Raw genomic sequence first — 24960 nt, 5'->3', positions numbered from 1 at the left:
TCTCAAGTCTGGGCGGCCGCCTTCTTGGGGATTTCCTCGCAGCTCCCCAAGGTTCCGATTGCAGGGCTTCGTCTCCGCCGCTGCCCAGCTGTCGGCCCGCAGTTGTGCCACACTGGGTATCCGTGACCTGGGCTGGATTTCCGAGCTTCAGAACAGCTCGGAGGCAGGGGATTCCAGCATGTTTGTGGGATCAGGCGTGGAGCTGCAGGCTCACGCCGCCATCCCGATCGGCGTCCAGACCACGCCCTTCTGAAATTCATGACTAATGTGGGACTCTGCGGAGTTCATCTGATGGCGTGTGCTTTTTATCAGAGGCACTAATAAAAGACCGTTCCATAATAATGTGTTGTCTCTGCCCCACGCCTGCTAGAGACATTTGAGCTGCATCAGGCACGTAGCCAGTGGTTAATTTGTAAGAAAAAAAAATAAGTGCAGGGGCTGATGCCAGGAGGCAGCTTGCACCAGCCTATTTCCTACTAACCATGAAAGTGCGGAGAGGTTGTGACTTAATGGCCAGAGCTGCTGACTTTAGAGCTGGCGCTCTAGGTCTGAGTCTCGGTGTCTGTTCAACATCCTGTGATTCTGGGCAAATCACTTAATCTCCCTGTGCCTGTCATAAATCAATGTGTCCTTAACTGGTGCTCATGAAAGCGCCCCAGTGTTGAGCACTGGAAACCACAGGCTCAAATTAAGCACTGCACATAGCAGAATGCACTTGCTAGTGCGTCACATGCAGCCTGCTGTCTCTGGTGTCGCAGATTCTCTGGTGTGGAAGGATGCACAAGGAGTGGGGTCTGGGTAGCACGCCCCTGCTGCACCAAATGTAGCATGAGTGTGGCCCAATAAGCCTTTTTAACATTGGGTCTTTCTCTGTGCCTATCCGTTTACAGACACCGCATAGAGAGCACAGGTGCGACTGCACTGAAGACATTCTGTCAGGGTCATCGATGCCTGGACCCAAGCAGTCAAGCTCTGGGCTGCCTCTGTACAGCACTCTTTTCCTTACGTTTACACAGGGAGAAAAGTAGAGTAACGTCTTCCAGGGAGGAATAACACTTTATTTCAACTGACGCGCACAACACAATTAAAAAACTGCATAATATCACAGATTAAAATGTACCATTGTATCGCAACACAAACACATCATTACCATCACTAACTAGATGGGACACTTAATCGTCACCACTACATTACCATAGGTAGGTATAGTTTTATAAAGTGTGTAACTTTAATTGAAAACAATAAGAAAGGTAACTTATCCGATATAAACAATTGCCTATGACAATATGCAGGCGATATAGTTTCCCACAATATAGTAGGGTAAGGTATACCCTATTAATCCTAAAGTAATGAACCATGGACTCTTCTTATTTGTTACTATTTTGAACCCAAAAATATAGTATCTGATACATTTTTTCAAGTATTCAGTCTTATTTCAGTTCCTTTTCTGATACTTAGTTGAGTTAGGACCTTTTCTCTGTATATTACCCCTGGCCTTTACCCTGTTCTTACGTGCCCCTCTCCCCGTCCTCTTCCTTCTTCTTCTCTTCCTCCCTTGCCCCACTGAACTTAGGATATAGTTTTTTTTTTTAGCGCTGGGATATCTCCGGGTGACTACGCGCTCTACAAAATAAATAATAATAATAATAATAATAATAATATTGGTTTGTCTTAAACGGTGTAATGCAACGCAAATATATATTTTACCGAAATTATTACTGTTTTTTCCTGGTTGTTAAAGGTCTTTGTAAATGCTAACAGGAGCTGTGCAAACTTGAATAAATGTGCAAATGGTCACATGTAATATTGACATTAAACTAACTAGACTGCATTGAACCACCCACCCTGTGTCTAGACTATTCTCGAATATTTCCCTGTTGTAGCCTATTGTCTGAGAAGATTACAGAAGAGAATATGAATGATCAAAAGGTTTTTGATCAATGAGAATAAATAACAACAGATGCAATATTAACTGGGGAAACCAGAAATGGGACCTATTGCCTACGACTGCAAGAGACATGTTTTATGCTTCTCCATTTTTAGTTCTATTCTAGAAATGAGAAGATGAAGTATTCTGAAGAGGAGTACAGAAGTAGCCATTTGTTTTGACACCAAGATGGAGAGTAGCTCACCCCTGACTGAACATGGTCTGTGTGTTTTGGAGGGGACATAAATGGTAGTGGTATTCGTCTAGTAAATAGTTTGTGGGTGGAGTTGCAGTAGCTGACCATAATCAACTTCAATAATCACTGTAGTGCTTCTTCTTTCCTGACTTGCAGAAGTGCAGATTATGTGGTGCTTTGACAGTGTGCCTCTTGGCGCTCAATACAATTTACAACAAATCAAGCAATTGAAAATAAATATTCAAAAATAATTACTCACACTCTGTCAACATTAAACATGTATATAGGGGCATATGAACGTAATTAAATTGCAAGCGTTATACTTTAGATTTTGTCAAGGCCGATCTGGTACATAACTACTAACTGAATATTCTCTTAGTGTGATGTATGTACAATTAAAGTAAAGTAAGATAATGAACGTTATCTTTTCCTGACTGACCTATCTCACGTATTCCCATAGTTTGCCGTGGGCTAAGATGTTGCACTGCTTCTGCACGATTGTACTACTTTTCCAGGATCTGATGAACTTTGTATAATTATGGGCTGGATGATTCTTTTTTTTTAAACCTTTATTTGTGTAGATGGTTGCATACAAATACGGGCCTACAACCCAGAGGCCGGCCACAGAACAAACTGGAAAGCACCAATATCAATAAAAAGTACGGAGTGGTTACGCAATACTACACAATGCTGCGAGTCCATAATGCTAACTGAGTGTAACCCCCCGGCACAGGATCACAGAAGGTTAATTTTATGTTAAAAGAATAAAGGATCGGTTGTATAATAAGCGTCCTGGTGCACATGGCGGGGAACAGAACCAACAACATTATAATAGGGAATTCATAAATCTGTCATCAGAATAGTCCAAAGCGTTCAAGCCATAGATGCCCTTGCAATTCTTCTTCGGTAGTGTCCACCCGCAACCTCATGTGCCCAAAGATAAGCAGAACATCACTCTCATAATAGTCAAATTATCAGTGAGACGGATAAAGTTGCAATCATTATACAGCCCAACCCGGAGAGTAAAAGAAAACGAAAATACTAGAAAAAAGGAAAGGGGACTCCACGTAACTGTACCCGCCCCACGGCGATAATGGCGATCAACAATCCAGACAGCAAACATTCTTAGGGGCGGGGCGGCTAAGTCAGGATAAGCAGAACCTGAAAGTACCATATTATATAGGAATACCCAAACCTCCCCCCCCAGGCACTCACCCCGCGGGAATCACGCACAGTCATGGAGACCCAAGAAAAGGACACAAAGGAGCCATAGAAACAAGTAACTATTTAATAGACCCCAATCCACCCGCCCCACCCTGCACCCCTGCAGAAGGCTATGGCCTACCCCTCCCAGCAGCGTGCCTGTCGCCCTAAACATGAACCCGAAATATAGAATGAGATAATATAGGGAAAGGGAAAGAAAACAGATAAAAAGGGAAAAAGGAAAGCCAGGGGAGAGGATACCATGTAACAAGGCGCACGGCCCCCACCCTCCGCCCATACAAACAATTAGTGCAGCCCAAAACGAAACTGGCAAGTTTTCAGGTAGCCATACATATTAAGGATTCGACAAATTATCTCAGTTTGGGGCAGTCCATAACTCAGTGCACCGAACAGCAGTCCTCCGGATTAAGAACCGGGCTCACCCCAGTCCTTTCTTAGCTATCGCCACGATGTATGTCGAAGTAGCGGGCATAAAACAAAGCGGAGAGAGAAGGCCGTGGAGCAGCCGCTGAACGGCCAATGGAAGCAACCCATGGGATCTCCTCCGCCGACGGTAATGCAAAAGCTGTTTACAGCAGTCATGTACACCAGTGTCAATGATCACCAGCAAATCTTCCCACATGCAAACCAAGACTTCGCTATCCCCACCAAAGTGCGGGAAACAAACAGCAACCACCTCAGGCCCATCCGCATCTCTGAGGGAACGGTTCGGGAGCAATGGCGGTCACCACATTGTCTTGCAAACAAGAATCCCGGGCCAAGGTCACTTGCCAAATCTTCAGCGCTCGTAGGACGTCGCCAAACGTGGGTTCGCGCTCCCCAGTGCAGGCCCCAGCACAGTACAGAGGTACAGCATCGACATCCCGGGTCGTTCCACAGCATACGGCATCAGCCGCCATTTTGCGATTACAGCGCCGTCTTTTCGGAACCAACTCCTGGGGCGGGCTCGCAAGCAGGGCCCCCGCGGGATCCCCCTCAAGCACCCAAACAGCAACCTCGATGCAGAAATGAGGGCCACCAAAAGAGGGGGACCCGACCGGCGCCACCGCTCCGCTGAAGCCACTCTCCGCCACCGAGCGATGAAGTTCGGAATGGCCGGGCAAGGCAACAAAGGGGGGAGCCACCAACACGGCGTCCCCCACACACAACTTGCCGCACCTCACCTCTGGATCACCGGACGGTAGTCCCAGGCGCGTTCAGTTGCCTCCGACTTTTTCGCACAACGGCCTCTTCCGGCCGGCCTCCATCCTCCACCCGAGGCCGCCACCGACACTGTCTCGCCGGCTACTCGCTGAAGGCAAGGCCCCGGTCTCCACCCCACGGAGGCCGCACTTCCTGGGAGGACGCCGCTGCGGACCCACTGAACGCCGGAGCCACCAGGACGGGTGGTAAGTATCAGCAGACCTTCATCTATAAAATGTTATCGTTTTTGGGCAGGATGGGCGGCAGGATAGATGAGTTTGGGCAGGGAGGCCGGCGGAGCCGAGCTACCGTGCGGCCATCACGATGTCGAGCTTGGCTCCTCCCCGGGCTGGATGATTCTTGACTAAATTAGCTTTTTATGTTGATAAATTACCTATTGCTTCTCTCTGTGAATTCGGCTGAAAGGAGCTGGGAACACTGAGTAGTAGTAGTGTAATTTGGTCTTCTGAACTATTTGTCATTAACTTCTTTCAGCCATTGTCATATCCAGAAAAGAGTTGCACACTCTTTCCTTTTATGTTTCACTATTAAAATGTTTAATTCACAGCTTTAGTAGTAATTTCCTCCACTTAAAGCATATGTACCTGGGCACTTGATTTGCAGCTTAGTAAAAGGAAAGGGTGGGCGGAGCTCACAGAGTTGTACTCTTCGGAATTCCGCAGAGTTACATAAAAACTGCGTGAGATTTCAAGGAATTCCGCCAACAGGCAAAAAATATGCATGTTGCGCTGCTTGCGCTGCAATTTAGCACCAGTAACGTGAGAAGCGCTGAACAATCAGCGCGAATTGCACCATTCAGCATGCAGGAGCGTGCTGCAATTTGAGTTGATTTTGCTGCCTCTGAAGCAGAAAATGTACTAGAGCAGTAGTAAATCTACTTGTGAAGCAGCCCTCTGCCTGAGACTGGCCGCGTTCGAAAATGGCACTAAGGGATGCAAAATCTCACTCGCGCTTGCATTTTGGAGCATTGCGGGAAGAAATTCTGCCACACGACATTTGGCAGAATTTGGTTGGAACTCTGGTTACAACAGTAACACAGAGTTGCTAAATTCCACCAATTTGGCGAGCAGAATGAAACATTCCGCCCACCCCTAGTAAAAAGATCTGGACATCTTTTGAACCCATTCTGTGATTTATGGTTTCTTACAGGGAAAGCTGCTTTATATTAATTCTATTACTTTTCCAAGAAGTGAAATTCATGCTTTCACCTTTGTTGAATTTTTTCAGATTTCATGCAGAACAAGTACGTACTTAGTATGTATTGTCGCCCTGGTGCTCACAGGAACAGTACTGACTAACATTTGAAAAGAAACATTCCATTTTAGAAGAACAGAACAACAGCTTAAACATTCTATGCCTAATTCACAAATGGGACTTGGCCAACCACTGGTATTGCAACACCCTTTCATAGAAAATAATGGAGATAAAGGTAAACTACATAAATGTGAGTTACAAGAAAAGTGTAAGTTACTACAAAGGTCAGTTCGTAAATGCCGAAAAGTAGCAAACTTACTCAAAAGTGTAAGTTTCTACAAAAGTGACATTTGTGACTCGACTTTGTAGTACGTTTTGTAGTACTACTGTAGTTCTACAAAGTGCAGTTTGTAAATCTAAACTATCATAGTGGAAATTCAATACCCGAAATCCACACATTCTTTGTTTTCTAGAGAATGATTTAGGGTTTAGGTGTTAATAAAGCCATTGTCCTGACAGTCTTTTTTTTTTTAAATATTTTTTATTGAGAATTCATAAACACAAAATAAACCGTATGTGGCACATTAGCAGCAGAGTAAATACAGTACAAAGATAAAGTGTATATCAAAAATCAAGAACTAGAATCAACTTATACTTATACTGACTTCATTCAAATAAAACATATTCAGATTTAGACAGTTTAAAAAACTACTCATAGAGTGCTATGTGCAAAGTCCAGGAGACATATTGATCGAGCAGACTAATAATCGAGGAAGTGGTTAAAATCACTATCCACCATATTCAATCTAGGGTTCGAAGACGCTCCAAAATGTATCATATTTCCTAAGAGCCCTTGTCCTTAGTGCATATTTTCTTTCCCTTCCCTGGATCCTTAATAATTTTATTTTCCATGCTTGCAGTGTTGGTACTATCTCTGATTTCCAGCACTGTAGAATAAGCGATTTAGCTATCAGGGAGGCTATAAACAGGGACTCATCATAAGGGGAGGAGCTTGAAGAGCAGCCTAGGACTGAAATTGATTAATTGAAAGAGATATTGACTTTCATCGTGACACAAAGATATTTTTCTATTTCCTTCCAGAGTTCCTGAATTTTAGGGCATTCCCAGACTATGTATTTCCAGTTGCCTTTTTCTTCACAGCGGAAACACTTATCAGGAACCTGGGGATATATACTGTGGTGAAATGAGGGGGTTCTGTAGATTAGCCATTTACTATAAAACTGCATACGTTTAAAATTAGCACCCCGGAATATAGTTTTGTTAAATTTATTGATTTTATCCCACATTGGTTTGCTAATTTCAATGTCCTCCCTCTTTTTCCGCCTTTCTCTGATCTTAATAAAGGATTCAATTGCATTGTCTACCTTTAGGATTTTAATCCAAGTGCTGATCTTCTTTTGCGTTTGTTTATTTAACGCTAATGATATGTCACATTTGTGAATTAAGTTACCTATATCTAATTCTCTGAACTCCGCATGGAGCATAAGAAAAGACCATTTCAGTTTTGTATTTGAATGGTGTATCTGTCTAGCTATTTCCTCCCAGGATTTCCATCTGTTTCCTAAGAGGAAATCCTCAATCTTCTCGAAACCATTTTCCTTCCATAGTCTCGCTATGTTCTTATCCAGACAGCCCCCCTCTCCAAAATTAAAGTTAATTAAATCAGTTGAACTACTTATTTTAGGAATTCCATAAAATTTCAAAAGCTGGGTTCTCTGTTTAATTAGCCACTGTAGGGACTTATAGCGGACCTTCTTTGGATATTTTGTAATTCTTGCGGGATCAGTGATTTTAGCTTCCCACAGCATCTTCCTCATAAAAATATTGTCTGCCTCGCGATCGTCTAAATAGAGAAACCTAAAACTATGGTGTGCAAAAGTAGCAAAATAATATTCTCTAATATTTGGGAGAGATAACCCTCCTTGTGCAGATGGAAGATATAAAGTGCAAAGTGCTAGTCTTGGGATTTTTTTTGCCCAAAGAAAAGAGGAGAACATAGCGTCCACTTTTTTTTAAAAAAAGAGACTTGGATTGCGCAAGGAGCTGCACTAAAAAGGAAATTAAAAAGAGGTAAAATAGACATACTTATTAAGGCAGCCCGTCCCATTATAGATAGTGGCAATAAATTCCAGTGATCGAATTGGGAACCAACCTTTTTTAACAGAGATATATAGTTTAACGAATACAGATCTGCCAAGTTATCAGAGATAAATAATCCCAGGTATCTCTTTGGACGTGTGTTATAAGACTGCCTAAATTCCGGCATTAAAGTGTCTACAGTGTAATTAGCTAAGATTATTTCTGTCTTGTTAACATTTATCTTGTAGCCCCCTAACTTTTGAAAATCCGAAAAGATTTTTAAAATTTTTACTTGGCTTGAGGGCTTTGAATCTAAAAAGAGGGCAATGTCATCAGCATATAGTTTAATATTTGTCATTCCGGCTACGGGTACTGTGTCGGTCATTATTCCCCTGATTGCAATTGCCAAAGGTTCAATAAATAAGGCAAATAAAATTGGCGACAGCGGGCAGCCTTGACGGGTGCCTCTGCTGACCTGACATGTCCCAATGTTAGTATTGTTGATAATGATCTGTGCCCTGGAGTTCATGTAAAGTTGTTTCAATAGGGAGATAAAAACAATCGGAAAATCGAAGCTGTGCAAAATCGCAAAAAGACAGTCCCATGACACCAGATCGAAAGCTTTTTCGGCGTCCAAAAGCCAGACTTGCGCTTTCACATTGTTAATCTTAAAGTAATGCAGTGCCTCCAATAAAAATTTGGTATTTGTTTGGAGATGCCTTCCTGCTATAAAGCCGCACTGATCGGTGCCTATTAGAGGCCCTACTATCTTATTCAACCGGTTTGTTAAAAGTTTCATAAACATTTTATAATCTGTATTTAAAAGACTTATGGGCCTATACGAATTTGTATTTTCCCTATCCTTTCCCTTTTTAAAAATGCTAACCACCACTGCTGAGTGAAAAGAGTCAGGGGGTGATCCTCCTTTAATTAAATAATTGGCTAGTAGTAGGAGTTCTTTACGCAAAGTACCATCAAATTTTTTTTAAAGTTCTACGGGGAGCCCATCGTCGCCATTGGCCTTACCGTTGGGAAGAGAACCAATTACCTCATCGAGCTCTGATTTTGTAAAGTCCTCTATCAAGCAATTCTTATCCTAGCATTCCAGTTTGGGAATTTCTAATGTCTCTAAGAATTCCCCAATGATTTCAGGCGCGACCCCTTCAGTAGCTTGGTAGACTCCCTCGTAATGTTTTAGGAACAACTCACCAATGGAAGCTGTAGTCTTTGCCTGCACTTTGGTGATAGGGTCAATTAGTTGCTCTATATTATTTCGGGCCACGCCAGGAGTTTACTGGTATATTCACTCTCTTCATATAAATTTTGGGCATAGAGATTGCTATTGGTCTCGCCTAATTCATAATAGAAATCCTTCATTTTTCTCTTTGCTTCCGAGACCCTTTGTCCCGAAAGTGCGGATCCCACCCTGTAATGTTCTTGGGTTGCCTGCGTAAGATTTGTTTGTAGTTTACTTTTTACCTCCCTTCTTGCCTTCTGCCTTGGTATTTCTTTGGAAGTGATTATCCCCCGCAGAGTGGCCTTAAATGCCTCCCAGATTATATTTAATGGGGCTGTACCTCTATTTTGTGCAAAAAACGCGTCAATCTCTTCCTCAATCTCTGCACACCATTGAGTGTCCGAGAGATTCAATTTATCAAAATACCATCTCCCAGGTGACACTTTGTCTTGCCTCCCTACTCTTATCTCCATGTAGAGTGCTGCATGGTCTGAAAATGCATTCGATAAATGAGCGTATTTGTGTATATCAAACCCATAGGATATAAGAAAAAAATCTAGCCTAGATGCAGAATTATATTTTGCAGAATGGCAGGAGTATTCACGCTTAAGGGTATTACTGGAACGCAAGCGATCGATGACATTAAGATCTAATTTGCAACTTTGTATGGCAATGGCAACTTGAGGTTTATTCTGGCGCCGTTCTTTTTTAGATGAATCGACTGAGGGATTTTGTAAAAAGTTAAAATTCCCCCCCATATTATTTGCTCAGGTAGACCAGTTAGAGCCTGTTTCAATTGCAGGATTGGAAGGGGGTCGTTTAAGACTGGTGCATAAATTGTGGCTAATATTACATTCACGTGATTTAATTTGCCATGTGCAAGTGCCCATCTACCACTGGGGTCTGTAATTGCCTATATAAAAACTCTACATGCCTACCTATTAAAATGCATACTCCCCTCTGAGCCAGCCCTGCTGCCGAAGAAATGTTGTGGCCCACCCATCCCTTAAAAATATTATCGGATTCAGCTAGGGTTCTATAATGGGTTTCTTGCAAATAAATAACATCCGGGCTGAGGCCTTTTAACCAGCACTCAATAGCATTTTTTTTGCGAACGTTGTTCAAACCATTAACATAAAAGGATACAAATTTCAACATATTACTCCTTGGTTAAAATATTTGAAAAAGGAGAAATAAATATACAGTATACAATATGTTAAGAAAAAAATTAGACCTATCATGTGCAAAATACGCAGAACAGTATCCAAATAGCAGCAAATAATTAAGGACTAATTGAGGAGGAGCAGCATTGAAAGTGCAAAATAGAAAGCTATGATTTTAGAGGACATGGATTTGAACATCTCCTTGTTCAAATGAGCAAAACAGTATCCCAATATCAACCAATAGTTGGAGAATGGTTATTGGAAAGCAACATTTAAAGTGAAAAATAAAAAGCTTTGAATTAGAGGACATAGCGCTCTTTTGTACAAAATACCCAATTCTCAAATTCAGAACACAGAAAAGCAGATTCACAACTTCAGTACTTAAAGTGCAAGTGCGGACTGATCTATGACCTCCTATAACTGACCATTGTGCAAAAAAGGCAAATAAAGTGCAACTGAAATAAGACTCGGGCCTTACAACCTGTCCCTCTCTAAGACTAGATAGCATGGTTTACACAGTAGCGCCCTTGATAAATCTTAATACGGCACCATGGCTTGGATCTAAAGTGTCATCCCATGCTAGGGAAAGAGAAGTCGATTAGTATATCGTACACTACTACTGCTAGTATATTGCTAAGATTTTCCATGCCATATTAGTAACAAATTAAGCGTAAGATTTTGGTGCATTAACTCTCTTTTTTTACCCTCTGGAACACCCCCCTCACCTCCCCCCTTCCCACCTCCCCCTAGAGTGGACGGTAACCCCCTGTGACCCACTTCCGTCCTTCTCTGTGTCTTTTTCTTCTTTGTTGATGCCATGTTGTTGCTTCCTTGTGTGCTTCCCACCCCCCCTTGGACCCACCCCTTCCTTATTCAAACATGACAGAAAAATAAATATCCGACGCTCGATTATGTGCTGAGGTCTTCAAGGAGTAACTGGGCTTCGTGTAGATCTGTAAAGATAAAGAATCTCCCTTTTGCTACAACCTTCAATTTGGATTGTTGCACAATCATGGCTTGGGCCCGCCCCCTTGGACTTAAAAGAGTCAATCATCTTCACAAAGTCCCTGCGTCTGTGGGCGGATGCCGCCGTCATATCTGGGAAAATCCGAAAGTTGTTCACTCCATCAACATTAAATGATCTCTTTGAGAAGGCAGTGTTTAGGATTCTCTCTTTCACCCTAAAGTCCACAAAGTTAAGCAATATTGTGCGGGGGTACTTCAAGTTGTTGGGTTTGTGCGCTGGGACTCTGTGTGCCCTTGTAATCGTTAAGTCACCATGCAACTCAGGTATGGCTTTTTTTAGGAGGGATTCTGACCATTTTACCACATCCATATCTTCCAGACCCTCAGAAACACCCACTAACCGTAGATTGGACCGCCTATTATAGTTTTCCAAATCCTGCATTTTTTCTGCTAGTTGGGATTTCTCTCTTTTTGCCACAAGAAGATCTTGTCCTGACAGTCTTGTCTTGAAACATAACATTTAACACAACACAATCATTTCACATGTATAATGCTGAGAGAAACTTTATATATTACATAAGCAAAAACAAAGACTTAGGATGAAAATGACAACTCTTTGTCTTCATTGGTTCAGGTACCAGCTCAGGGAATTTCAGGTTGATGAAAGATTTTTCATTGCACCGCTGTTTCCATTTAAATTTGCATCCTAAAACAGCTGCCTTTTTTCTGGTCATTTTACTTTGAGAGTTAAGGAGCCTGAGATATACTTTGTGAATCGATGGACAAAGTTTGACATTTAGGGCCTGATTCCGATGCGGTTAGGAAAGCATTCCCACCTAGGGCCTGATTCTGATGCGGTTAGGTAGGCCTCCTAATGGCATTTGCACCTTCCAAATCGTATCTGGAACGTGTCTTGCAAACCCAGAACCAATTATGATGCGGTTAGGAACCTATGCTCCCATTAAAGTCAATGGGAGTCCAACCAAATCGTATCTGGAAGCATCCGGATGCATCGTACTTCGTAAGTCGGACTCTCCCAAACCGAGTGGGTAGGAAACCATTACCAAACCGATTCGGTCAGTAAGCTTTCCAGCCCGAATCAGAATCAGGCCCTAAGTGTTAGCTGATGCAAAGATGTAAACTGTCTTGCTTGAAAGATGTGCAGAACTTACCCATCTGGCATCAGCAGATTTTCAAAGATACACGTTCATCTATGGGAAATCCCAATGCTGAAGAGCTATTGTTATGGATAATTAGCATGCTTACTTGTGTGCATCAGATGGCACGTCAAATTGTAGAACTGCTCCTACAGTCAAATGACTAAAATAATGGATATACATGAACCAAAAAACAAAATACCACCACTGCTTTCAAAATGTGAGTTCTGCATTTGTTTCAAATTGATCTTGTGTTGAAGTTTCAGCTCAAACTGCTATCTTTTCGAGAACATCATAATTTTTCTACTTGTGTATAGTATTGTGCACTTTGGGAGGTAGGTCATTTCGGGGTGAGTAAATGTAAGCAAGTGGGCTAGAAGTGAGAACATTCTCTCCAGGTTGGAAAAGCAAACATGCCAGTAGCACGTACACGGATATACTACTGTAGTAGTCGTACAATTCCAATAATAAACAAGATTTATGTACGTTGTCTTTCTTTGTCTGCCTCGATTTGAACATTTTAATTCTCCAATGTTTGCATTTTCAGTTTGATATTCTCCAGCCATAATTTCTTCATTGGGAAAAAGTCTCCCAGTGTAAAACAATTTCTGTTACAAAAGACAGATCTCGGCGGCAACATTATTTTGAAATATTTTTATTTTTATATTTTTATTCCTCTCCGATTTTCATTTTGTTTGCTTTGCATGCGTTTCGTGGAAGCTGAAAATCTTTAGTGCGGCTGAAACTGGTGACATAGATCTGCCTCTGTTCTGCGGTACACAATGTGAAATCAGATTCCAGCTGTGAGGAAAACAAGTAAAACGTTTCTCTTTCATCCTGGATATTGGAGTTTTGAAAAGCAAAGAAAATGGTTGGGATGCTCAGCGCAACATTTTGAGACACTCAAGTTGGGAGAAGAAATGCAGGCTCTCTCCGCTTTTTTAAAGTTGGAATGACTCAAACAACACATATTTTCTTTCTTATACAATGGGAGTCTTATGTCAGAATTTTCTATAATGAAGCACAATGGGCCAAATCCTATAGGCTGTTCAATAAATTGTAAGACAAGAACCACATATGAACATATTGCACATGTTGAGTGAATGCATTTCTAAAATGTTTGTAACCTGCGTGTGAACTATATTCAGTTGTGCTTCCTGGTGTGTGTTATAGCAGTGATGCATGAAGAGCACCTCTTAGTTGTAAAGCCAGTTATAAGGAGATGTCAGCACCATTAGCACACATTCTTTTTCTTCTACAGAAAACTGTGCTTACTGAGCATGTGTTCTGCTAGGTACAAGACTATCACACCTTTTCACCATCACAGTACTGCATAAGAGGATTCATTTATAGATTATCAGACAAGTTTAAGTGGGCCTCATTCACTGCTACCAGTGCACTGGAAAAGGCAACAACATGCAGCCACCATTTTGAAAAGGGAAATACAATCATTGATGCCCGGTAGCAAATGCTAGCAGTAATGTGAATAAATACAAAGCAGACACACATACATGTTCTTTCAGACATATTTTGGATGTATTTTAGAGAAACTGTAAAGGTTTTCAAAATGTATAAAAGAAATACAACAGCCTATGTTTATTGAATGCACAGATATGTATGAAATATATCCACACGTGAATTTAAAGCTTGGAACGAGTATATGGTCACAGTAGTTCACTGTTGTGATTCACACCTAGTGTTAGCTGGAGTAGGGGTATCAAGTCATGGTCCATGAGAGTGAGTAGGATTCATTCCAGAATGTTGAAACATCCAGATGAAATAGATGTACATCATTTGAAACTAAAGGGGAATAATTTACATAGTGGGGAGTAGCGTGAAGAATATTGTTGATCCTGGCATTGTGGAATAATAATTGATTTGCCTGATGAAGATCAATTGTAATAGCAGACACAGAGTCAAGATAGCTGCATTATTCACACAACAGTGAAGAAAGTAGCAAGATATGAGTCGATGGATGAAGTTATTGTTGAGATGGCTAAAAGGCTATCAATTTGGAATAGCTTAAAAAGCCTGCACTGGCTTCATGTCAAGTAAAGAATGGAATTCAAAGCCTTGATATTAACATTTTGTGCCACTTCACTGAAAAGTCCTACGTACATCCACAATAAAATCAAAAGTTATCTTCCTTGCAGAGTCTTACGCTCAGCCAATCACAACCTTCTCTGCAGGTGGGCGCTACTTGTCCTTCTTGGCACCAAAGCTCTGGAACCTCTTACCGGATCACATTAGATGTGCTACTTCACAGAATTAATTTAAGAACCTTTTAAAGACCCATCTCAAAAGAGAAACCTAATGATTATTGGTCCCTCTTACGTTTGCTCTTCTACTGCATCTTACTTTTCACCTAGTGCTGGGATGCTCCTTCTTGGAGCAGCTGTTTTGCACTTTACCAATCAGCTTCATTCATTCATTTATGGAAAGTCTCATGTTGGAGGGGCAGAAAACAAATCCTATTGACTGAGATTTCATTTTTTAAATTATTTTATTTAATATTAAATCTACATAACATTGCACAAGTACAAAACTATTAGCAGGATAAGAAATATTGAAACACTGTCCTACCCTGTCACTCATCCTGGATAGTCTGCTGTCAAAGGCCATCTAGTCTAGTATGTTTCAAACAAGCCCCTCACACACGCTAACAAAGCTCTCTACAATGGAGGACCAGCATATCTGAACCACCACTTTCATTCCACGTACCCACCAGACACCTGCGCTCCGCCCAACTGTCCTGGCCACCGTCTCATGGATCCGCACGACCAGGACTGGAGTAAGATCCTTCTCCTACCTTGCCACCAAGACCCGGAACCCCCTGCATCTCCACCTCAGGCAAGCCCTGTCTCTAGCCCAATTCAGGAAGGATCTCAAGACCTGGCTCTTTGACTGACCTCCAGCGCCCATACGGATCAGCAGCCCCACATACCCCCCTCAGCACCTTGAGACCCTCACAGGTGAGGAGTCACCCTTTTCAAACCCTGATTTGGTTGATTGACTGTGAATACATGTACAGTAGAATAAGGCATTTCAAGTAATACTTGAGGATTAAAAAAAACGAAAGCTTCCATGAGTGATACAGTGCAAGTCTCCATTGTCTCTTCTACTGTCACTGCAAACATAGTCAAATCCGACTACTATTCCACACTAAGAAAACTGCCGCTATGTGTTTTGGACTCTTGCGTAATCTGAGGCCAATATTAAAAATTTCTGATCCACCGACGCGTCAGCTTGTTGTACAGTCTACAATCCTCTCAAGACTGGACTACGCAAGTTCTCTGTTTCTGGGAACTAACCAGACGGAGAAGGCTCGTGTACAACGCGTCCAAAACGCAGCAGCCCGTGCTTTGACTGGACTCCCCCGGTTTAAATCAGTATCTGATACGCTCTCAAAGCTACACTGGCTTCCTATCGACAAAAGAATCCACTTCAAGACTTTGTGTCTCGCTTTTAAGATTCTGAAAATGGACTCTCCCCCTATGCTCTGCCCTTTGATGACAAAGTACTCCCCTCGAAGAGCCCTTACATCGATGGGACAGTGTCTGGCTGTGGTTCCCCGGGTTAAGCTAGCTCTGACGGGAGGACGGTCCTTCCGCTACCTGGCTGCAAAACTCTGGAACGCTCTTCCGTCACATATCCGGAATCTAAATGATCTTTTGGCCTTTAGAAAGGCCATTAAGACTGACCTTTTCTGTCAGTAATTGGTTTTGATGTGCTTTCTCTGTTGGCTATGTTTGCTTTCTCTCTTCTGACCAAGCGCCGGGACGCCCTTTTGCTGGGGCAGCCGTGCGCTATACAAGAAAGTATAACATAACATAACATATTACTGTTCCCCTGGTATAATAGCCAGGGCCGGACTGGCCGTAGCGGGCACCAGGCAATCCCCCGGTGCGCCACACGGTTGGGGGCCGGTTTTGGGCCACTGAGGGCCGATTTTGTTACAGAGCCGTTTTTGCAGCATAGCTGCAAAATCGGCCCTGAAACAAAATCGGCCGGAAACGGGCCCTGTGCAAAGAGTTCGACGGCACCCCCAGCCTGGGGGGGGGGAGCACTTTGCCAGGGCCGGTTTTGGTTCCCAGTCCGGCCCTGATAATAGCATGTTCTTGTCCCCAGCAAGCCTAGGGCAATAAGGTAGCTTGAAAAGGCCGTAATTCCTTAGCCCTGCGACACCTGGAAATCCATTTGCAAGGGCTCACCAGTCTCATGCATTTGGGCTAAATAATATCAAATAGCTTGCTCTAATGATTATATTGAGCGAAATCTTTAAAGCAATCCTCTTTGTGCAGAGACATTTCCCACACCGGTTCTTAGTTATTGTTCTCTTAGGTAGCAGAAGCACAATTTCAGCTACTGTACGTACCACCGGAGGTATCATCCTCATGTATCCCAACAATACAATCAGTGGTAGTAAATCTATTGTGCAATCAATCATTCCATTCACCATCTTCACTACATCTGACCAAAAGGCCTGTATGGAAGGGCGTCACCAAACCAAATGATAAAAACCATCGTGTTCTGCACCACATCGAGGACATTAATGCATTCTGGTGTCATCTATTCAGGCTTGTTTTTCTGATGTACAGTAAGTACGATGTAGAAATTTGAAATGTAATAGTTTATGCTTATGGTTCATGGACACTAGTTTGGTGTGCATGCAGCAGTATTTCCACTGTTCATCTGTAATTTTAAAAGTTAGGTCTACTTCCCAATCTAGCGCAGAGTGTGTGCTGCGATGTGTATGAAGTGTAGAACACATATTATACAGTCTGGAAACCCACCTCTTCCCATCCGGATGCCTGTTAACCTTAAATAGTGCTGTAAAATATCTAGGTTCATCTAGGAATCTGGGTAGGGGATACCGTGTTTCTCTATCTAGCATAAATTAAGTGGTAGAGTGGGGACAATCCTTTGAATGTCCAATGATACAAACACTCCTAGCTAGTATAGATCCCTAAATTCTCAAATACCCAATCTTGTCAGGGTGAGCTGTACAAGGCGCTCCTTAGCCAGGGGTAGAATAGAGTGCTATCGAACTCGCTGGAGAGTATACAAGTGGAAATCCAACCTGCCTATCCAGTTTCTTCCATGCCCAGAATATGATTGTTGTTGTCTTTATTTCAGTCTAGTTTCTTGGTATGCTTTTCAGCAATAGAGCTTTCAGTACGATACCCCCCTATCTTTCAAATAGGGAAGTCCGGCATCTGGGTGATACCATTGTTTGCAATAATGGCATTGTGCTACCAAATATTATAGGACGGGATCTAGGACCTCAACCCCACCCAGCTCACAGGATACTGTGAGTGTGTTCCAGATAATCCTAGGTCATTTACCAGCCCAGTTGAATTTGATGAATAGGCTTTTCAAATAAGTTAAGAAACATTTTATGAGAGTAATGGGAATGTTCATAAAGTTAGTCAGTGACAGCGGAAGTTTAATGCAGCTTTCCATCCATGTAGTTAATCTTTCAATCAAGGGACCTTTGTTCAAGCAAACTACAACATCTTTTCTTCTGTAAAGTGTTATGCCTAGATATTTATCCAAGTTTTCTGCCCACCGAATCTTGCAGTCAAGAGCAGTTGGAGTCATTCAGTCCGTAAGGGGGAGTAGTTCTGACTTTGTGCAATTGATGGAGAGTCCAGAAAACTGTACAAATCAGACAGTCTTCCTAAATTAAAGGTGAGCGATTCTATGTAGTTCCTCTAACAAATAATGAAATATCATCCACATACATTGCGAGTAGCAGTTGGCCAATATAAAAGAACAGTCTTCTATGCAAGTAAATGTCTATCCAAAGGGTCTATAGCTAGTATAAACAATAATGGAGATCATGGGCATCCCTGCCGCATACCTCTGGTAATGGTGAATAGGTCTGACGTTAAACCGTTGGCACCTATCTGTGAGAACCCTGTTCAGAGGGCCACAGGGCATACAGGGATTACAGGGCCCAAGCTTGGAGGTTGAGGTGTGCTCATGACTGACGGCCGGGAGCTGTCGAACTCCGCCCACTGAATAATTCTCCAGCACAGGCGGGGAATTAACACCACGTGGGAGGAGCGGCAGCGTTCGGTCGGTTCCCGGCCGTCATGAGCACACACCTACCGTGACTCATGGCGGCCGGGAGCCGTAACGTTTTCGCCTAAGAGCTCAACTCTGTGTTTCTGATCGTTCATTTAAAATTGGCCTAGCTTGCTACTCCATTTTGCATTTTATGACTATCACAGAGATTGCCGTGGAGACTATGGGAAATATAGTTACTTGTGATACGAGTTCCCCACCACGAGTGTTCTCTCTGAACAATTTAATTAATAAAAGCCCCTCCCATCTGTCTGCTTTAAGGGCAACAGATTTTGAACAGGGTGCTCTAAATATGTATTTTCCCTTTGCTCCAAAAAAGAACTGCCTAACTTGCACCTTGTTGGGCATGATTTTACAGAGCAGTCTTCCAGGATTCTTAAAGGAGGAGAGTTTTATTCCTAATGTGTGTATGCTTTAATTGGAGTACCATTTTCTGTTTTCTTTTTTTCCTCTAAGTGCACTGTGTCTCGAGTGGTGTTTTCAGGAAAGATGCACTGTGTTTTCTTCGAATATTTAATTATTAAATGCAAATGTTGCTGTTTTGGGAATATTTACTATTTAATTAGTTGAATTGGGAAGCTTAGAAAAATAAAAGAAATTGTGTTTAGGGATCTCGCAGCTGTGAAGAGATAGTCTACCTTTTATGTCATTTAGGAGAATATCCACGGTTTCCTTAGATCACATACCCTTCTTCTAACACCTCCCAGTAGGTTGCAGCACATTTTTCATCTAACACTTGGGCGAACTCATCACCTCAATAAAGACAATATTTCATCAACTTTTTAAAGGAGATTTTGCAATGAGACATCAACCAAAAAATCTAAACTGAAGAAGTATGCCCACTTAACACTCTAAAAGAAAAGGGCAGCACCCTGAGTCTACTGCTTGCCCTTTCAGAAATAATCATCTCTGGCGACCCTTCAAACTGGTTTGAACCAATTATTTCACAATAATTGCCCACACATCTTTTCTAGGATTTCAGAATAAAAGACAAACTAGACCTTAGAAAATCTTGAGAAGGAATCTAACGGATAGCTATTTTCCTCAACTCTCTCAATATCTTATATTTTTAAGTAGACCATAAACATCTCTACCTTTTCAACACCTCTTCAGTGAACAGCAGAAACAACCTTGCCTCCTTCACAATATAATCAGTGGCAGGCAAACCCTTTCCTTCTTGGTTAACTAGAAGACTCAATGCCTGTAAAAGGATGACAAGAAAACATTGAGAAGAGTACAAACTGAAAATATACTCTAAGGTCTAACAGAACACACAAAAAAGGTTAATAAAGACTGTACTTTACTCAGAAAAAACGTTTTTAAATGTATCAACAAAGCAGTAAACAATTTAGTGCACTCTTACAAATGATCAAATATTGCAACCAGTGCAGCAATTGAAAAGCAACTATAGTAAACAAAATTGCTAACATCCTACAGAAAATCCACATGGAATTGAAAAGAAATTCTCTAGCAACACCTACTTCAAACATACAGAAAAGAGGCACTTCCAAATTACAATCCTAATCTTTCAGAAGTTAGATGCACTATTATTGTTGCATATCATTACCTCTACCAATCCCTTCTCAGATGCTGGTAACTCTAGCCCTGCTTCAGAAAACATCTGCAGCCAACACATCATACACCTAATTATCATAATTACAAACCCTTACAAAGAAAAATGCTAAAATCTGGACAGGTCGTACCTTCAGAACCTGAGACCAGTCTACAAGCTTCCCTTTTTTGGGAAAAGTACTATAAAACTGTTTCAAGGCAACCTCTAACCCACGTTTCTAACGATTACTTACTGAATTCCTTTCCAATTTGGCTCTTCTACGGTCCATCCCTTCCGTGTCTGTGCCAGCCCTTTCCCCCGGCCAATCTGCAGCAGCCAGTTGTATCTTAGTTCCTCGTGTAAGAGCACTTGCCGCTGCAAGTAGGCTACTGCCATTCTGCCAGTGTCCTAGTCCATCTTCTGCATTTGTCCAGTTCCTCTGGCTACGTCAAAGTTATGGGACCAGCACGGATGCAAACCAGCAGCTCAACCCTCTCGGGTGGGCAGAAGCTGATTGTAAGTTCTACCTTCACTCGTTCCCCACTGTTCTCTTAAAGCGAGTGGTGCCTCTCATACATTTCTCAGATCCTCTGGTGCTTACTTCAGTCTCGTCATCTCCTGGCTATCCATGAACCCTACCGTTTTTATATAAGTGCCCTGGGAGCTGTAATGTTACAGGGGTGTCTGTCACTGTTCTGTAGACTGACAACCCACGGGTCATCTGCAGCCTGATGCCATTCTTCTCACCAGGATTGGGCGCCTCTGTCAAATGGAGCCCACGGTCCGCTACCAGGCCTCAGGCTCCTCCACATTACCTTTTCACTGCGGGCCACCATAGAGTTCATATGGTAGTGCAGGCTTAGCTGTATGGGGACAAGTTAATTTGATTGTCCTCCACAAGGTGGGGGCAGCCGTGGGCCATCTTAGTGGGTGGAGGGGCCACACCTCCTCACCTTTCTCCCTATATAAATAGTGTCTGTCAGAAAGGTCAGCTTGACAAACACTCTTTATTTTCAGGTCCGGCAGCCAGGAGCTAAACATGCGCTAAATGTGCAGGGTACTGGCTGCCTGAGATGACCTTTGCCTGGCTGAAAATGTCACAGCTCCTGTGGGCGTGACCTCTGCAGTCTGGCAAAGCACCTCAAGGTCCTCCCCCTTGTGATGAGGGGGAGTGTCACTGATTGCCTTGAACCTGGACGCTTCAGTTTCCAGCCCTGAAGTGCCCAGGGCCAAGTACAATGAATGACACCTTGTCACAGAGTGGGGGTGTGGTCAGCAACGATGACTGACCTCATCCCACTCAATTACGAGGTAGGAATTGGTACCGCCCCTGATTGGCTGACTCAAGGTCAGCCATTGAGAAAAGGCAGCAGCCCCAACCTTCCTGGGACCACTGAGGCAGAGCTTTACAGGTAAGTGTGATGTTTTGTTTTTGTTATGTTTGGTGTGTTCATGCATGCGTGTGTGCATGAATATTTGGGAGTAAGTGTTGTGAATGAATTTGTGTGCACACATGTGGTACTGCATGTATGCGAAAGAGTGTGTATGTGTCTGTGTCCCGTCCCCACCCTCTCTGCTAAAATTAGCAGCCACCACTAGTGGGATAGGAGCCTGACCACCACCTACCGGCTGGCACCAATCCCCCAACAGCAGGAAGTTGCTGTATTTACAGTCTTGTTCCTTCAGCTTTCCCACTTTCTAGTCAGACGCCCGCGGGGAGGGAGAGAGTGCCCACTGCCCAATTCTTCCCACTGTGGTTTCCAGTGTTCTGTGAGCTCCGGGTTGCTTCTTTGTTTCAGGCGCTTCCCTCTTGCCGGAGCTTCCAATCACCTGCCATGGAATCTTTCCACATTGGACTCGGCTATGGTGCCATAGCGCTTCTTCTGCTGCTGTTCCTCTATTTGGGACACTTTGTAGCACTGGTCCACCACCATCCTGTTGGACCAACAAAAAGAAAGTCAGAATGCTAGTTTCACATATTGTTGTGTCACTTAAACAGGGGTACATGCCTATTTACCATGCAGGTGACAAGTGGATATGAAAATATTAGGGGTGGGTGGAACTTGCGGAGTTTCAATCCATGGAAATCTGCAGCCAGTGGCTTAACACAGGCCCCCACAATCTCCAGGAGGCCCCCTCAGCAAATTACTCTGGCCGAAGAGCTCAAGATTGAGTCCGGAGGGGCCCCCCTCCAGTTTCGTTACGCCAGTATCTGCAGCGTTACATAAAAACTTGGTGTGATTCTACGAAGTTACGCTGAATGGTGGAAATAAGCAAGTAGCGCTGCTTGCACTGTAATTTAGCACCAGTAGAGCGAGCAGTGCTGAGAAATCAGCTCTAAAGGCTCCATTTGGTACGCAAGAGCATGCAACCATTTGAGTGGATTTTGCTGCCCCTTAGGTAGAAAATCTACTCGAGCTGCAGCAAATCTACTCGAGAAGCAACCTTCTGATGGCGACCCGCTTGCGACTGCCCACATTAGAAAATGGGGCTATGGAATGCCAAATCTCGCTTGTGCTCACATTTTGGAGCCTCACAGGAACAAGTTCTGCCAAACAGCATTTTGTGGAATTGGGCCAGAACCCTGCATTAAAAGAAGGTCCGCAAGGCCTACTCAGGAAGTCTGCGGCTGTTTTACAAAATTTAATAATATTAAAATGAATATATTAAAATGTAAAACTTTTATACCGATAAAGAAGGAAAATTGAGACTGTGAAAACTTTTTCTGTATTTGATTGTAAATTAAACTATTTTGAGAATTTGTTCAGAGTATACCTGTTTCTGTACTTTTGTGCATTGTTTTGAGGTTTCAATCACAGAAATTTCCTAGGCTGGGGGCCTCTGGCTTCCAACAATAACTCATTGGGGGCCCCCAAATTCCAGTAATGATTCAGTGGGAGTCCACAGAAGTTAAAAGGGTAAGAGCCGCTGCTCTAGATTACATGTGGTTGGGGACTAACATGTGGGAATTGGTTTTCCCTCACAGAGTTCTGCAAATTTTACTCCATTTTCACCTAGTGTGCTACCAAGGGAGTTTGCCTGCTCAGAGGCAGTAAATTGTCTGTACCTATGGTGTTCTTGTAGATTAAAATTATTCCTGGTGTGGCAGGAATTAAGGAACACTGCTAATGAGGCCCACTGTGGTGATAGTTGCGCTGTACCAATATTCCAAACATAAAATAACGCATGTGCTCACGACATCAGTCGTCTATTCTCGCTAATAGGGCATGCATTCAAATCTAAATTTGTGCAAGGCATTTATATGTATAAAAGGTAGAGCCAGGGCAAAAGTCCTAAAAAAGAAGTGGGGGGACGCTGTCATGTGATGTCACGACAGGAAGTGATGTCACGAAAGGTGGCTTGCACCATCGGGCCCATTGCCTCCCTTCGCTTACCCCTTAGATGCGATATCATCTGAGAAGTCGGCGCGTGGGCAGCGTGCTGTGAGCTCCAATCTCCTCGTCCCAGAGAGGCCAAAGAGTAAAGTCCAGCTGTTTGGCAGGGGGGACGGCGTCCACCCGGTAAAATAAGTGGGGGGGACGCCGTCCACCTGCGTGATACCCCGACTCGAGCCCTGGGTAGAGCTTTGGGCCCATATTGAACACCACTGTGATTAGAAATGCCTGCATCCAATTGGAGGTACTTTAAAAAAGTCACACAGTTTACAATTTACAGACAGATCTGGACTGGAATTCTGTGGTCGTTTTATTTTTGTATGTGAATTCCACTTGGTACTAAATACTTAGGTAAAAAAAACAATCTAACTGTAATGTTTTGTAGGTGCATTTTGAATGGATGAATTCATATTGGGTGTTTACATGGTTTATTTTAAGGCCTTGCACCTCCTTGGCTCTGTTTTTCTTCACCCTCCTGCCCTTACTTTCTTTCTCCTGTTCATTTTACTGTACATTAATGCTGGCTGGGCACTTGGTAAACCGCCTGATCTGTAATGAAAAGTACACACAGTGTTTTTGTCTGGGTAATATTGCACAGGAGGCAGCCTGCTGGGCTCTTGGTTGCCCTTATAATTTTCCTTTCCTGCTTCCTCCACAGCAATCTTACGGGGATTTGGGTCGGCCGATCTGGCTGCAGGTCGCAGAGTCCGCTTACAGGTTCACCCTGGGCTCCATTGCTGGAGGTGAGTGACATGCCCGCGCGCGCTTCTCCGGGCCGGCGCGCTGTAACATTATCTCCTCAGACGGGTGCAGACGGGCCGAGATGCCGCCCATTGTTCGGGGCGGGAGGGGGAGCGCGCCGGAGCGCCCCTGGCTCCAGGCTGTCTTCAGGGCACCGCTCCCGTAATCACAGAGGCCTTGCAGGGCTCGGGGTAATTATACGAGATGCCGCCGATACACACCAGAAATCTGAAGGAGCGAAGAATGAGGAAGCGGAGATCAAAGAGATAGTGCCTAAAAAAATAGAAACAGAAGCACGTCTTCGTTCCCAGCTTGCTGGCTTTGAAGAGTTTGCTGTTTAGTGGGAATGCCCAGTCTAGACTGTATTGTTGCTGTTTGGTTCAATACCTGTGGCTTCATTAACCAACACAGGTAACAGCATTCAAATATTGGCTCGGTTTTGTTTTCTCAAAGTAACGTGCTGATGTACAAACATCAAAAAAGGTAAAGAAGGGAGGATGTGTGCGGATAACAATCCTTGAAAGACACAATGCCAAAATGCAAGTGTAGCCTTTTCAGCAAATTTCTTAACAATGTTTTCCATTATTTGTACAACTCTACCTCAGAATGTTACAGACTGTACTGCCCAGGAGATGATTCCGTTCCCTCATTTTCTCTTCTGGTCAGTCATAACCACATGCTGGGACGGCAGTGCTTAATTTGTAAAAAACAAACAACAAAAAACCGAAGCGCCAGGGCCCCTGTCATTCTGCTTACGTCACCCATTGCTCCCACTAGCGCTGCCAGTTGCAATACTATCACTACTAACCATCACA

General features: G+C 43.2%; 1 protein-coding gene across 1 annotated transcript in view; it reads left to right on the top strand.

Annotated features, from left to right (window-relative positions):
- Positions 1 to 24960, top strand: part of SLC25A12 (solute carrier family 25 member 12) — a 486415-nt gene that overhangs the window by 300535 nt on the left and 160920 nt on the right. Inside the window, exon 10 of the mRNA XM_086956111.1 lies at positions 24063 to 24147. Coding sequence (XP_086812237.1) covers positions 24063 to 24147 — 85 coding nt within the window. The remainder of the gene's footprint in view (positions 1 to 24062; positions 24148 to 24960) is intronic.

The sequence above is a fragment of the Lissotriton vulgaris genome, chromosome 2_1, assembly GCF_964263255.1.
Source record: "Lissotriton vulgaris chromosome 2_1, aLisVul1.2, whole genome shotgun sequence".
Classification (NCBI taxonomy): Eukaryota; Metazoa; Chordata; class Amphibia; order Caudata; family Salamandridae; genus Lissotriton; species Lissotriton vulgaris.
This window is presented reverse-complemented; position numbering and strand designations above follow the sequence as displayed.